At 40.4% G+C, this 15847-nt stretch overlaps 1 protein-coding gene across 21 annotated transcripts in view; it reads right to left on the bottom strand.

Annotated features, from left to right (window-relative positions):
- Nucleotides 1-15847, bottom strand: part of CACNA1C (calcium voltage-gated channel subunit alpha1 C) — a 724379-nt gene that overhangs the window by 16249 nt on the left and 692283 nt on the right. For all 21 annotated transcript variants that reach the window (XM_079140298.1, XM_079140296.1, XM_079140300.1 and 18 more), the window contains 4 exons: nt 7240-7405; nt 6550-6677; nt 5782-5878; nt 3518-3620 (listed from right to left, as the gene is read on the bottom strand). In XM_079140298.1, coding sequence (XP_078996424.1) covers nt 3518-3620; nt 5782-5878; nt 6550-6677; nt 7240-7405 — 494 coding nt within the window. The remainder of the gene's footprint in view (nt 1-3517; nt 3621-5781; nt 5879-6549; nt 6678-7239; nt 7406-15847) is intronic.

The raw sequence follows: 15847 nt of genomic DNA, 5'->3' as shown, positions 1-15847 counted from the left end.
ACTCTGGGAAAAGGGTCTTTTATTTTTTAACCAGGGATTCAACCCTGGGGTGCTTAACCACTGAGGAACATCCCCAGGCCTTTTTCTTTAAAAAAAAAAAAAAATCAAAGTCTCACTAAGTTGCTTAAGACCTTGCTAAATTGCTGAGGCTGGTCTCAAACTTATCAGCCTCCTGAGTGACCGAGATTACAGAGTTGAGCCACAGGACACAGGACTTTAGTGGGGGAAAGAAAAAATTGAGACCTGTAGCAATTAGAGTGGTGTGCTAGGCAGGCTTCTAGATGCTATGCAAGATACTTGCCCCACCCCATTACCATACACATGATACATGATCCCTGAGACTGAGAATAGGATACATTTTACTCCTGATATTTGGTTATGTCATATGGCACCTATGACCTTCAGCCAGGGAGATGATCTCTGTGACCTGACCTAAACACAGGAGCCCTTTAAAAGTCCAGGGTTCTCACCATCTGGGAGCAGAGAGAAAAATGAGAGGCGGACCCTGGGTTAACTAGAAGAGCACAAATGCCCATGCTACAGAATGCACTGAGTTTCCAGGCTGAGAATGGTTCCCAGCTGACAGCAAGTGTGTGAGGACTGCACACTCACAATGGCAGGACACAAAATGTTTCAACAACCTGAATGAGCTTGGAGGTGGTGTCTTCCCCAGAGTCTCCAGAAGGGTGCAGAGCATGATTAATACTCTGATTTGGTCTCCCAAGACCCTGAGCAGAGAACCCAGCTACTCCCTGGCTGGTCTTCAGATTTATGGAACTGTGAGTTAAACTGGGTGTTGTTTTAAGTGAAAAAAAAAAAAAAAAAAGTGGAACATTTTAAAGAGGGTTAGGAAGGCAGTACAGGTGATGGACACTGCTATCACATGGAGAGGCTGTAGGCTGCAGGGTGTGTTGGAGAGCTCTGGAGCCAGATTGGCTGCATTCAAACCCAGGTTTGAAGCACCCAGGAGAACAAGCAGATGTGGCCATGGAGAGGAAGTGAGGGCTTCTGAGTTCCTTGTTGGAAGGTCAGATTCAGACATTAACTGAAGCCAGAGGACAATTTGTGGGTTTCTGATGGAGGCCATCAGTTTTCTTCATGGTGAAGGAAGTCAGAGGCTTTGACATACACAATCTGAGTCCTAATTAAAACAGTGCTGATATAAACTTCTCTTCTGGGCTAAAGAGCATCCCCCCAAAATTCATGTCCACCTGGCTGTTTGCAATGAGGACTTTGCTGGAAAAAGAGTCCTAGCAGATGTAAATTGTTAAGATGAGGTTACATTGAATAAGGGTGGGCCCTATGTCCAATGTTCATGGTGTCCTTACACAAAGCAGAGGGGCACATAGGAAAACATGGGGAAGACCAGTTGAAGAGGGAGGTAGAGATGCAGTGACTCGGCTGTGAGCCCAGGAGAGCAAGCATCACTTGCCACCACCAGAAGCTCTGAGAGTGGCAGGCACAGCTTCTCCCAGCCTCCAGGTTGAACCTACCTGCCTGCACCTTACTTTTAGACCTCTGGTCTCCTGAACTGTGAAGGTGTAACTTTCTCTTGTTTTGAGCCACCTGGTTTTTGATCATTTGTTATGGAAGAGCCAAAAAACAAATAAGTCTTACAAAAGGATCTTTTCTGTTTTTTTTTTTTTTCAGACCTTCATTTATTCTCATAATGATCTAATGTCACTGGCCATTGCTTTATATCATCAAACTATTTTTAAGACTTGCAACTGGAAACAGAGAAGATCCTCTGAAGTTGGTGTGAATTTCTTCACTTCCTTCCACTCACAAAACCCTGAAGGGTCAAGGCTACTGTAAGTCTCATCCTCACAAATCTATATATTTTCTCACATTTCTTTCTTTTGTCTCCAAGTCCTATGATTTTAACAAGTCCATGGAGAGCCCAGAGGCTCACCCTTTACTGGAGCATGACAGGTGCTTTGGTGGCTATTCAGAAATGGGTTGCAAAGATTTTCTTGAATTCTTGACTTGCCTATCATTCCCAGAGGCTGGCTTCTCCCTTTATCTCTGGACAAGTTTGGCTACAGCAGACTTGCTGCTATTGCTGGTGGTACTTTGTTGGGACCTCGTTTGCTTGGACAGTGCAGCTTCAACAATGCTCAATCAGTAAGTTTTGCTTCTCTATGGAACCCAAACTTATGAGCTTAGTTTACACCAAGGTTTCAGTATCACAGCGTATTCCTTCCAGCAGTCACAGTGTCTTTCCTTCTTGGAAGAGAAAACCCCTCCAATGAACATAAACGAACTGATAGACATGGTAGAAAATATGGAAAGGACAAAACCAAAGGAAGAAGATTCCACCATTCAATATCCATATTAATATTCCATATTACTGTACTAACAAACTTCCTTCTGATTTCCTTCTGTTGTACAACACATGTTCATTACATGTCTGTCTAATTCTTTTTTGTCAGAAATAGGCTTACTGACCACCATTTTGGATTGAGTTATTGCCATGTTACTGATGGCATAGTTTTTAGCCTTTGCTTTCTTTTTTCATTTTGTCAGCAGAACTTGGCCTATATTTATTTTTAAAGATTAGCTTATAATATTGACAAGCTTCCTGCTGGACAGGTTCTCATTTCCCTTCCTTCAGTGGTTTCAGCTATTCTCTGGAAGGACTTAACTGAAAGGAGGCACCTCTCCTGGTTATGCAGTGAACTAAATTCCCAGATGTCATTACCTTTCTTTATTTTACAAGTGAAGAGACTGAAATGAGACAGAATAAAGACTTACATGCATGCTGGTGAGAGAGCTGGGACACAGACAGGAACCTACCATTTCCCTGTATAATGTTCCTTCTGTGGCACCAAAGAAAAACACTGCCTGGCAACCTGGGCTCCAGGGTGAGATGTAAGAAGAGGAAGAAAACACACTGCTCGTCTTGTGTGTATTTTCCCCTGTTACTGTAACAGTTGGTGTCAATCTACAGTTCACACATCAATCATCCACACAGCTGGTTCACAGTGCAGAACCCTGGCCCCACTCTCAGACACTCAGGATTGGTGAATTTGACCTGGTACCACTACTCAGCCTTTTGAACAAGTCCCAAGAGCTGATCCTGATGGGATTAACTGGGAGGTAACTGAGGCAGTTAAGGCATGGCTGGAGGAGGTGGGCATTGGGGGTGTACCTTTGGGTACATACTTTATATCAGCAAGTGGAGTCTCTCTGTGCTTTGTGATCATCATGTGAGCCACTTGTGTCTACCACTCTTCTGCTATGATGCTCTGCCTCTCCTCAACTCCCAAGGAATGAAGTTGGCTTTCAATGGACTGAGACCTCTGAAAACATGAGCCCCCAAGTAAACATTTCCTCCTTTACAATTGCTGTGGTCAGGTCTTTTAGTCACAGAAATTCAGAATGTAGGTTATCTGCTGCTCTGTGCTGTATGGGGTGGGAAGGTCAAGTGAGCACTTTGCATGCTGCTGAGCTCCCCTTTGGTTGGTCAGCTGGATCTTCCAAGTGGATTTTCCAGTGGTCCATGGATGATCCTTACCTTCTGTTTTGATCCTCAGGGCTGTCCTGACCAGGGCAAACAAGGTGGCATTGAACATTACTGTCCCATCACTGTTCAGAGGCATGTTCATGGAGACCAGACGCTGGAGGGGAGGGAAGGCAAAGTTGGAGATTAGAGAATGGTTTTCAAAGGCCCTACACAACTACCATGGCACAAATGCTGAGTGCCTGGTACTTGTGTGGGTGCTGCTGGGAGTCAGTGAGTGTGAAATGTGGGTTGTTGCAATGTACTCAAAACCTTTTCTGGGGAGAATCTGTGCTTTGCTGTGAGGACTCTTGTCCTTCTCCACAGAGTGGGGGACAGATGGAATTTGTCCTCCTTGGACGTGCGCTTCCACAAAATGATGCTAAGCTCACCCTTCCTGCCGGCCCACCCAGTGTAGCTCAGGCCTATGGGTGTGCTTCCAATGGCCATGAAGAACAGCTGGGCAACAGGCACTGCTGGGTGGCCACCCTCTAGATAGACAGCATCCATCTGAATCCCAGAAAAGAGAATGATGAGGGAGGTTTGCTTAGGGGAGATGCAAAGCATCCTCTTTCTGTGTGTTGAAAGTTTATCTCCACATCTAGCCACATCCAGATAGGATGGTATTACCTTCTTTCCTCCTCCCCACCTCCACCCCTGCAATGTGCTTCCATGGCCCTTGCTTGGGTGCAGAGCAGTCAGCACACAGGAGGTCCTCATAAGAAAGAGCAGTGTGATGCTCATCCTGGTGTTCACACTAGGGTGTGGTCAGGGAGGCTGCTTCTCAGACCACTTGGGGTCCTCCTATTAACCTTGTGCCAGGAAGGGTTGTCCTTTCCTGAGACACTGGCTCTTTCTGAATCTCATGGGCAGTGTGAATAGGAAAGCTTCATGTTTGGTACTCAGCTCCCCCCAACCCAGTTCTGTCTGGAGGTTTCCAAGGGTGCATTTCAACCCCCTTTGGGAATATTCTTTTCCCATTGTGCTTCTACTTTACATTTAATTTGTGCTTGTTATGGTTTGGATCTCAAATGCTCTCAAAGTCCCATGGTCACCAGTCTGAGGCACTATTGGGAAATGGCAGAACTTTTAGGACCTAGTGGAAGGAAGTGAGGTCATTAGGGGTATGCTCTTGAAGGGGATATTGGGAACCTAGCACTTTACTGTCTCTTTTCATCCTGACCACCATGGGGTGAATAGTGTTCCTCCAACATGGGCTCGTGTCATTATGTAGTGTGCCACCACAGGCCGAAATTATGAAGGCCAAGTGACCACAGACTGAAACTGTGAGCCAAAATAAAATTTTCTTCATAATAAATCTTTTCTCTGTTATTTTGTCAGTGATGGAAAGCAGACTAACAGAGTGCTCTTTATTTCTTATATTTTCTATAATCTGAATAAAACACAGTAATGCACAAAGTTCTATAATCTCTCTATTTTCCATTATCTGAGTGGATTATCCACAGAACTGAAGCTTTTGGCCATTTATGCTTTTCCTCTATGCAGCTCTCCAGTCTCATTTCCCCCAGCTTTTTCTCAGCTCATTATTATTCCAACAGGGTGTACAGAGTAATGAGAATGGAGGTGTCCAGGTAGTTGAAAGAAGAGGGACAAGAGTGGGAGTGACATACCTCAGTAATTGCTGGGCTGCATGGTTGAAGCTACAATAAGGTAAGAGAGGAGTCAGGGGCTCACAAATGTAGGGGATATTCACTATCAGGGTCAAGTAGGAGGTGTGCCTTATAGAACATAGCATTTTTGCTTATCTTATTTCATAGATTCACTTAGAAATCTGGTAAAAGTGACAGAGCCTCTCCTTGTGAGTGTTTGAGTAATTTTACTTACAATATTAGGGCTTTGCAGATCCCAGAAGCCAACATGAACTCTCTAGTGGCCCCTGGCTCCTGGGAAAGATCTCCTTACCCATCACCCCAGGCTGGAGGTTCTGCAGGAGACCAGGGTGCTACAGCCTGCTGGGTGGAGCAAGTCCTTTATTTAGACAGGGCTCAGGGCTCAGGAAGACATGAGGCTTCACCCCTGTCATTCCCTTACTGTGTCTGAGAACTTAGATCTGGATGGATACTTACAATACAATCTGCTCAGGCTCATTTCTTTAGGTATATATATATATATATATATATATATATATATATATATATATATTATTATCCTTATTCCTTTAAGGATCTCTGGCCTGACTAAAGTCACAAAGTAAACAAGTATCTTGCCCCCCATAGTTTCTCTTCCTCCCACGACCCAGAACCCAGATCTTCTCTTACTTTGCAGGCTACACGGTGAGGACACAGCTTCCCAAACCCCAGTGGGGGCTGAATACGCCGGAGAAGGGTCACCACATCTAGGTGTTTGATGCGACCCCTGCAGGAGGAAGGAGAGGAGGGGAGGAAACTTCAGGGCCACAATTTCTGTCTGCAGCCCAGGATTCATGTACCAGGGAGGTGGGAGTCATCCACCTACAGAGGGTACTCTCCATAGGGTGGCCCTGCTGGTCAAATAAGGCAGACCTTAGAATCACAAGGTAAAATTTCAAAAACAGTATCAAAACCAATATGCACCTGTTCAGATTTTAATGGCCAATTTTCTGTCAGTGCTATGTTCCAGGTGGAAGGGATTTTAGTACTGCAATTAAATTCTCAATATGTACTTACTGCTTCAACACACTAACCATCTGACCAAGAGGAATTTATGGGATGTCAATCAAAGATGATCAACAGATGAGGGTATCTTAGACCTAAGTCAGGATAGAGTCAAGGTTGTCTTGGCTCTAAATATCCTAAAGTGAGTATTTACTAGTTATTCCTGAAGCTGGGCTGTCATGTACTTCCATTCCACTGACAAATTCTCAACCTAGTCAAATGGTTTTGGTCTCCTCTTGCAGGCTCTCGACCCTTTATCCTGTGGTCTGGCACCTACAGCTCAGTGTTTCCCTCTGATCCACCCGATGCTGACCTATCGTGACCTCTTCCACAGGTATGGTCACACATGCCTCTTTCAGCTCAGGGAGTCAATATTTCCCTGTGGCAACTTACTTGGCCTCAGGATCATACTCGGCCCAGATTCTCTTAAATTCATCCAGGTGGTGGGGACCAAGGATTGACCAGTCCCTTGTCAGGTAGTCAAAGTTGTCCATGATGACAGCTACAAAGAGGTTGATGATCTGCAGGGAACAGTTGGTACCATGAGGAACTCCACAAGAACTTTCTTGCACACTTGCAACTTGAACCCACAGTTTAGCCCAGGCATGGCAGAAGCCAACATTCCTAAATACCAGCAATATGTCAGCATTTAAAATACTGGCTCCAAGAACTTGGGTCTCTTGCATATGAGCATGACTCCACTGCCCTAGGCATTGTGTGGGTGAACCCTACATGTGGGCTGGACAGTATCCCTTGTACCAAGGTGCCATGAAGGGCTGCCCAGGACAGAGGGTGGCTTTATCTGCCACCTTTCTCTCACTCCTCAGCAAGGTGCCAAATGTGTAAGTTTCTGCTGAGCCTCAACACATCCCCTTTGTCCTCTGGGGATGTGGACAAGAAAGAGGATGGCTGAGTGTGCCCTGGCCCAGCCTTGCTGCTCTTCTCTCAGTGTGGCTGGACATTACCACTGACTCAGTCTCCCTAAGTCAGTTTCTTGACAGCTGACAGTGAGTTGCAGTCAAGATCTTTGTCTGCCCTGAAACTATCCTAGTTCCCTGTGGCCAGCAAGTTCCCCCACCTTACCAGGAAGGCACAGAGCATGTAGAAGCTGATGAAGTAGAAGACTGCGAAGCTGCTGCCACAGGGCGCCTCTCCTTCTGTGCTGTTACTGGGCTCAGATTCTGGGGCACACTTCTTGCCTGGCATGCAGGCCAGCATGATGTCCTGCCAGGCCTCCCCCGTGGCACACCTGGAGGAGAGATGAGAGGCCCCAGCACCCATGTAGCCAATCTCACACATGCAACTGAAACTCTTTTGGCATTCTTCCCCCAAAGGAACTAGTAAAACAAATTTGGTATTTATCACTCCCTGAGTGCTCAGACATACTCACCAAATATGAAAACATTCAACATCATTTTGAAAGTTCTAAGGCTTTATACAAAGGTGTAACAAATGGAACCCTTTTGCAAAGTTTTGAGATTTAACCATTTGGATATATTTTTGCTCTAGTTTATTTTAACTGCTCTGTGAGAGTACATTTTATGAAACTGCTATTTAAAAAAAATCACTGTGCTCTTAAGGGACATCCAGGTTTTTCAATTGTTTTTTCTATGAATGAAAAATGAACACAGCGATGACCAGGCATGTCCACATCTGGGATATCTGCCCAAGAGGTGGGATTGCCAGATGACACACATATATTCATTTTTACTAGGTGGCGCATGTTCTCCAAGTGTTGTCCAGTTCAGACCCCTCTCATCCATGTAGGAGCAATGCCATTCACCTCAGACGCATCAACACTTAGTGTTTAGTGAATTTTAAAGAGTGTTGCCCACAGGATGGGTTGAAATGATATTTCATTGCTGTTTTTGTTTTAACATGGTCAGTGGGTTGAGAAGTTTACTTTTCCCTTATGTTGAATTGTACTTCATGTTTTTGCTTATTGCTTCATGAGTTGTCTTCCTGTTCATTTGTTGCCTCCTGTAGATGTTTTTTATCATCATCCTTTGTTTTGCATATGTATTGCAAGTATCCTCCTCCAGCCTGGGGCTTACCTCTAGGTTTTTTTTATGGTATGTGTTGATAAATCTAAGTATTTGACTTTAGTCTGGTCAAATTTATAATTTTTGTGCTATGTTTTATGATTTTTCATCTCCTTTAATAAATCCTTTCCTATTCTAGGCATCAAAATATTCTCCTCCTCAAGTATCTTAAGTTTCCTTTTCACAATAATGCATTAATTCAAATTTTCTTTTGATGTGGGTTGGAATATGTTTTCATCTTTCTCTGCAGAGATAACAAATTTTCTTCATGCTACTTGCCTACTGATTTGAAAGAGACCTTCTGACATAAATTCCGTTTCCCTAGATATGTGGGTCTTGTGCTAGCCTTTTCATTCTATTATGTAGGTTGACTTGCCTAGGAGTATTGGTAACCACATTGTCCTAATTATTATAGTTGATAGTGAGTCTTGCCCTCTCAGAGGGAGTGAGTTCCAGTTTGTTGTTCTTCACTTGTCTTGATTGTTCACTTTCCTTTTCTATTCCTTAGACACTTTATCAAGTTCTAGGAATAGTTCTATTGAGAATCTTGATGAAATTGTACTAAAATTTAGATTGAAAAATCTTGACATCTTTAGGATATAAATTCTTTCAACCATCAACAGGGCATCCATTTATGTAGTCCTTATTTAATGTCTTCAATTAAATTTTATGATTTCCATATATACATCTTTGTTACATTATTTCTAGGTACCTTCTTTATTTTCTTGCATAGTTAAAATGGTACCTTTTGTCGGGCATGGCATTATAAGCAAACAGTCCCAGCCACTTGGGAGTTTGAAGCAGGATAATCACTGAATCCAAGGATTTTGATGCTAGCCTGGGCAACATAGTGACTCATTAAAAAAAAATGGTAGAGTTTAAAAATTATATCAGTTTGCTATAGTGCAAAATATCTGATTATATATAGATTTTTGCTGAACTTTCTTTCTAGTTAGAACAATTTTTCTGTAGTTTCTCTTGTACATTCTGCATATGCAATTTTTTGGTGTTTTTTTTTTTTGTTTGTTTGTTTCTGCTCTCAGTCTTGCCCTTCAATTTATTCTTATTGCATTGGATAAAACTTGCAATATAATATGTATTATAAAGAGAAATAGCATGTAGGCTATTATCTATGATAGTTACCAATTAGTTATTTCAAGTACATGATAGAGATTCTTTCTCTTTGTTTATTTCCCACTTGACTAATCCTATTCATTGTTATAGAGATTTTTAATTGATTTGCTTGGATTTTCTACTTCGATTAGTTTGTTGTTTTCAAACAATGGCAGTCATGTCAATGTATTTCTCTTCTCTTCTCTTCTTCCTGTTCTGGGGTTTGAACCCAGGGACACACTCATTCTGTGTAAGTACTCTATCACTGAGCTACAGCTCCATCGCCATTTATATTTTCAATTTTAAAACTTCTTGTTTCTTTTCTCCTTCTCTTATTAGTATTAGCTTTATGTTCATATTATGGGGTGAATGTGGAGCTTTCCCTCCTCTTTCTAGTCCTGGAAAGGTTTTTATAATATAGGAACAATCTATTCTTGTTAAGTTTGTTAGAACTCACAAATAAAAATATTGAAGCTTGGCCTTCTTTGGAGGCTAAAATTTTGACTATCCTTTCAATTTCTATTGTCATCAATGCTAATTATTTATTTATTTAGAGCATTTCAATGTAGCAGTGGTGCCAACCTCCATCTCATATGAGATGGCTATGGTTATGTTGAATCTATATTGAGTATGTGACAGTTTTTTTATTGTTTTATTCATGGAAAACTTTTTAAATGAGTATCTCATTTTCAAAACTTTCATTTTCTCTGATTAATGCATTTATCAGGTATTGTTTCAAAAAGATTTTTTCTTAGGAGTTTTTATAATTCACATTTCTTATATAAAAGCATTGCCTTACTTAGATTTTTAAATATATTGACATAAATTTGCTCATAATATCCACACCCCCTTTTTAAGGTCCAATCTTATTTGTTACACTTGGAAAATCTCATTTTTGACTGGACTCAAACTCAGAGGCAGACGAGTCTCAGAGAGCACATCCTCTACCATTTGGAAAGTCTGTTCCTGGCATTTTACTTGGACCACTTCATTTTCTTAGCCCAGAGTCTAGCATATTCTCGGCCTCTTGCTTATTTTTCTTAGCATCCTGATTCTTTAGGATGACATGTGGTGTCTGTGTTGCAGCACAGGTGGAGTAGCAAGAGGCTGAATTGTGGACACTTTGGTTCCAGGTTTCTGACATTCTTTGTTGAGGCCTTTGCTGTAGTTCAGGTCAGGGATGTCCCCAGAGGGCACACGTGTTGAAGGTTTGGTCCCTAGTCTGTGTTGTAACCTTGAGGAGGTAGGGCCTAGTGGAAGGAAGTTAAGTTATGGGGAAATACACTTGAAGCAGATATTGGAAACATGTTCCCTTCCTCACTTTCTTTGCTTCCTGGAACCTCGAGGTCAGCAACTCTGTTCCACCATGAGCTTCCTATCATGATGTTCTGCCTCACCACAGGTTCAAGGAATGGCATCAAATAACCCTGGATGGAAATCCCTGAAACCCTGGGCCAAAACAAACCTTCTTTTCCCATTTTTTAAACTTTATTTTATTTATTTATTTTTATGTGGTGCTGAGAATCAAACCCAGTGCTCACACATGCTAGGCACGTGCTCTACCACTGAACTACAACCCAACCCCTTTTTCTCTTTTTAAGTGAATTCTCTCAGGTATTTTGGCAAAGTGATGAATCTAACTGACATGGGTTTACGCAAGCATGCGCGCACGTACACACACACACACACACACACACACACGCACAGAGAAAAAAAAAAACAACTGGTGAATCTCATATGCTTTAGAGATATTTGAAAATCTGTGGGTTTTGCTAGCTTTTTTGAGTCCCAGGTGATGAAATATAGTAGTATCAGCCCAACCAGGAAGATTCTTTCTCACAATAACCAAATGGAGAACATTCAACACCGTGCAACCCTGAGTAGAGCAGCACTTGTTTTCCTCCAGTTCCCCTTGGTCTGTAACAGGAATGGGCCTTACCCAGTTGGAGGTGCGCATAGCTGTGCTTCAGAGGGAAACCTCCTTGTCACTCCTACCACTGAATCAAAACACATAACCCTTCCATCCTCTTCTCAGAGGGCAGGAGTAACTTCTGTGGCCACTCACTTCTCATAAAAGGTACCAAGTTTGTGTTCATGGTCTGCTTTAATGAGTTTCTACCAGTTAGTGGCTGGAAAGATGTTCAGCATCTTCAAGTAGCTGATCACCTCTGAGGTGCCCTTTTAAAAAGCATAAAACTCTCTTATCATTTTAAAAATCACTTCTGCATCCATAATTATGTTGCTTTTTGTATGCCTGATACTGTTGTGTCTTTTTACAAAAATCTGGGTTTGATAAAGGTCTTACTTATTGGGTGTTGCAATTCAACTTTAGTGTTTATTGATAAAATCTATTTTCATTTCATATTTCAGTGATTCATGCTTTTATTTTATGAATGCAGTCTTCCTATTTTTTCACTTTTCTTTTGGCATCTATCAGTTTAATTTTTAAAATGAATAAAGTCTACATTCTGAATTTTCCATTGGTATCCATGGGTCATCTCATATATTGAATACAACACAATCAATGATTGCTATGTAGCTGTAGTTTCAACTTTGAGTTATTTAGAAGAATAAATTAAATATTTTAATGGAGAGGTTTCAGAGGGGCTATTGCTTTTAGGGTTAAATTCTAATTTTCTATATTGAAGTCAGAGAAATTTTAGCATTTGTTAAATTCTGCTTTGTGACTTAAGTTATGGCTAATTTTTGTGAATATTTCTAGGTGTTTATAAAGGTGTTTATTTTACCATTTAAATAGTAGAATTTACTAATCCGTTAACTGAATTATTTGGCTTTTCTTTACCCTTCTTCTACTTTGACCTGTCTGATCTGTCACTTTCTGTGACCAGCATTCAGCTCTCACTCTGTGTGTGTGTGTGTGTGTGTGTGTGTGTGTATGTGTCTGTGTGTGTGTGTGTGTGTGTGTATACTTATTTTCTCCTTTGAGTTCTATTCCAGTCTACTGGACACATTTCCAACCTGCACGGTTAGACTCCTGTAGTTTTTGTGAATGTCATATGGTGGAACAACCTTGGTGGATCATTCCTTTATCAATGCTAAATGACCCCCTTTGGTACCATGCCTTTCCCCTGGGATTCTGTTTGTGCTGGTACTGCTGTTGTCCCACCAGCACTTTGAACACTGCTTTGCGTGCCTCCTCCATCCCTTTATTTTCATCCTCTTTAGATCATTTTGTGTTACTGTCTCTCTCAGAAATAGGCTACAGCTAGAATTTCTTTTTCTTTATTTTCCGTTTTTTGTACTGGGGATGAACCCAGGAGCCCTTAACCAGTGAGCCACATTCCCAGCCCTTTTCCCTTTTTCATATTTTGAGACAGGTTGTCTGTAAATTGCTTTAGGGCCTCACTAAGTTGCTGAGGCTGGCTTTGAACTTGTGATCCTCCTTCCTCAGCCTCCCAAGGCACTGGTTGATTTCTTAAAGTGAATAGTAGATATTGATCATTTATGGAGAAATTTAACTCATTTAATTTTTAGTAATCATTAATGTCCTTATTCTTATTGTCTTTGTTTGGCCTTCTTATTTTATTTTTTCAATTTCCACATTCTACTTTATTTTTTGGTACTTTTGCCCGTCTTTCCTTTCCATAAATTGCTAAGGATTTCTTTGTCCATTTTTTCTATTTGTGGCTTGGAATGTACACATTCCATTTCCATTTTTCTAGTTTTTGACCTTTCAATATTTATTATATGTGTTTGTACACACTTTCCCCTTAGTTGTATAAAGAGTCACACAGTATCCACTTCTCCTGATACAAGAGAAGAATCCTGGCATGGTTTCATGGTTCTCAATTTTCTAGCATCGCATTCCTAACTTGTTGAGATAATAGGGAATTTTACTCCAAATTGTTATTAAGATTTTGAACATTTCCCTTTATCAATTTTTTTGGTGCATTCTCTAGCACTATAAAAATCTTCATATAAATTTTACAATTTCTATGTTTATAAGTCATAACTATAAATGTTACAGCTCATATCTTGATTCTGCTCATTCTCTTTCTAGATTCTTCTTTGTTCTGTGGATGTACATCCTTGTATAATTGCCATAGGTAAGCTTATGTGAGAGAGTAAACTTCTGAGGTATTTATATTTTTGGAAATGTTGATTTTATATTGCTACTTGAATACTGACTGGACTGCATTTAGGAATCTCAATTCAAAAGTACATTGTCCTTATAGTTTTGAACACATTATTCCATTAGCTTCAAGTGTGCACTTCTGTTGAGGAGAAATCAAAGGCCAGTTGATGCTTTTCAAAGCAGTCTTTCTTCTCTTTGGCAACACCATTCACTGGAGAGACTCTTCTTTTTCTATTGTGTGATCTTGGCACTTGTGTCAAAAATCTATTGACCATAAATGTTGGCTTTACTTCTGGGATCTCTGTCCTGCTCTATTAGTCTATGTGTCTGTCTTTATGTGACTACCAGGCTGTTTTGATTACTGTAGCTTTGTAATTGTTTTGAAGTCAGGTAGTGTGATGCCTCCAGCTGTGCTGTTTTTTGTTTTTTTTTTTTTTTTCATCCAGATTGCTGTGGCTATTCAGGGTCCTTGGGGGTTCCATAGACATTTTGTTTCTATTTCTGTGAACGATGACATTGGCATTTTGATAGGGATTGCATTGAATTTGCAGATTGCACGCATAGTATGGACACTAATAATATTAAATCATAATCCATGCACACAGGATACCTTTCCATGCATTTGTGTTGCCAACTATTTCTATCATCAGTGTTTTATAGTTTTCGGTATACAGATCTTTCATCTCCTAGTTTAAGTTTACTTTTATTTCTGCATGCTTTAGTGAATGCCATTGGTTTGTTAATTTCTTTTTCAGGTAGTGTTAGTGCAAAGAAATGCTACTGATTTTTGTGTGTTGATTTTGTAGCCTGAAAATTACTGAATTTATTTATGAGTTCTAACAGTGTTGTTTTGTTTTTGTTTTCTTGGTGTGGAATCTTTAGGGTTTTCTATACAAGATCATGTTATCAGCAAAGGATACTTTCACTTCTCTCTGTCCTACTTGAATGTCTTTTATTTCAGGCTAGAACTTAGAAGATTATGTTGAATGGAAGAGCTGAGAGGAGGCATCCTAGCCCTGTCCCTGATCTTTTGCCTACTGAGTAGATGTAACTTGGGGCTTTACACACACGGCATTTATTGGGTTCAGGTAACTAACTTACTTCCATGCCTGATTTGTTGAAAGGTTTCATCATGAAAGGAGGTTGAACTTTGTCAAATGCTTTTTCTGCATCTTTGAGAGCATCAGAAGGTTTGGTTTTCTTCCTTCATTTTGTTAATGTGCTATATCACATTTATTGATTTACATGTCGAACCAACACTGCATTCCTGGTATAAATCCCACTTGATTGTGGGAATGATGCTTTTCATGTATGGTTTAATTCAGTTTGCTTGTATTTTGTTGAGGATTTTTGCAAATATGCTCATCAAGGGTATTGATCTGTAGTTTTGGTTCCCTGTAGCATCTTTGACTTTGATATCAGAGTAATGCTGGTCTTGTGAAACTTCAATTTGTTGATGTTTTTCCACTTTGTAAGATTTTAGAACATTTTCTTTACTGTTCACATTCTAAAATGTAATCATAATATGACTAGTTAAGGATTTTTAAAATTAACCTCCTCTGCACATAGTAGGCCATTTCAAACTGAAGGTGCCTAGTTTTATTTAAAATTCTAATTGATCATTTTTTATGTCACTCTGTCCATTCCTTCTGTTTTTTTTCTCAAATTTCTCTTACAGAGATAGGATTTTTCTGGCCTTACTCTTCATGTTTTAACTTTCATTTCATATTTTCTTTATCCTTTGGATATATTAAAAGAGAATGCTCTGGTTAATCTGTCAGTGTATTAATTTATTCTTCAACTGTATCCCCTCTTTTATGCATCCTACTTTTTAAAAATATTTCAACCTTTGTATTTTTCTCTTTTTAGTACACACTTTCCTTCTCTCTCTCTCCACTTTGGATTTGTCCAGGGGGCACTTTACCTCTGAACTATATCCCCAGTCCTTTTTACTTTTATTTTAATTTTTTTAATTTTGAGACAGGGTCTCATTGACTAGCTTAGGACCTCACTAAATTGCGGAGATCATCTTTGTACTTTTGATCCTCCTGCTTCAGCATGCCATGTCACTGGGATTATAGGCACACTACATTGTGCCCAGCTGACTTTGCTCTTTTTTGTGAGGGCTGCTGTTCGGTGTTGCTCCTGCTCCTGCTACTACTTCTAGTTTAACAGATGAGTTGTGTTCTATGATCTCTTGAAAGACATTAATTATATTTATTGTAATTATATTAGACATCAGAGAATTATATTTATTTCAATAAATAGAACAAATTCCATTTATTCCTTTTCCTCATTCATCTGTGGGTCAAGTGTGAGGCCTCTCTTTCTTGATGGAGTTTTCATCCAAATACTTCGGGATTATTGTTGATCTCTCTTTGTGATTGAGAACTCAGTTCATACCTCTCTGGATAAGTCCTCCTCCCAGTATCCTCTCTGG

Source organism: Sciurus vulgaris (genome assembly GCF_902686455.1).
Source record: "Sciurus vulgaris genome assembly, chromosome: 5".
Taxonomy (NCBI): Eukaryota; Metazoa; Chordata; class Mammalia; order Rodentia; family Sciuridae; genus Sciurus; species Sciurus vulgaris.
This window is presented reverse-complemented; position numbering and strand designations above follow the sequence as displayed.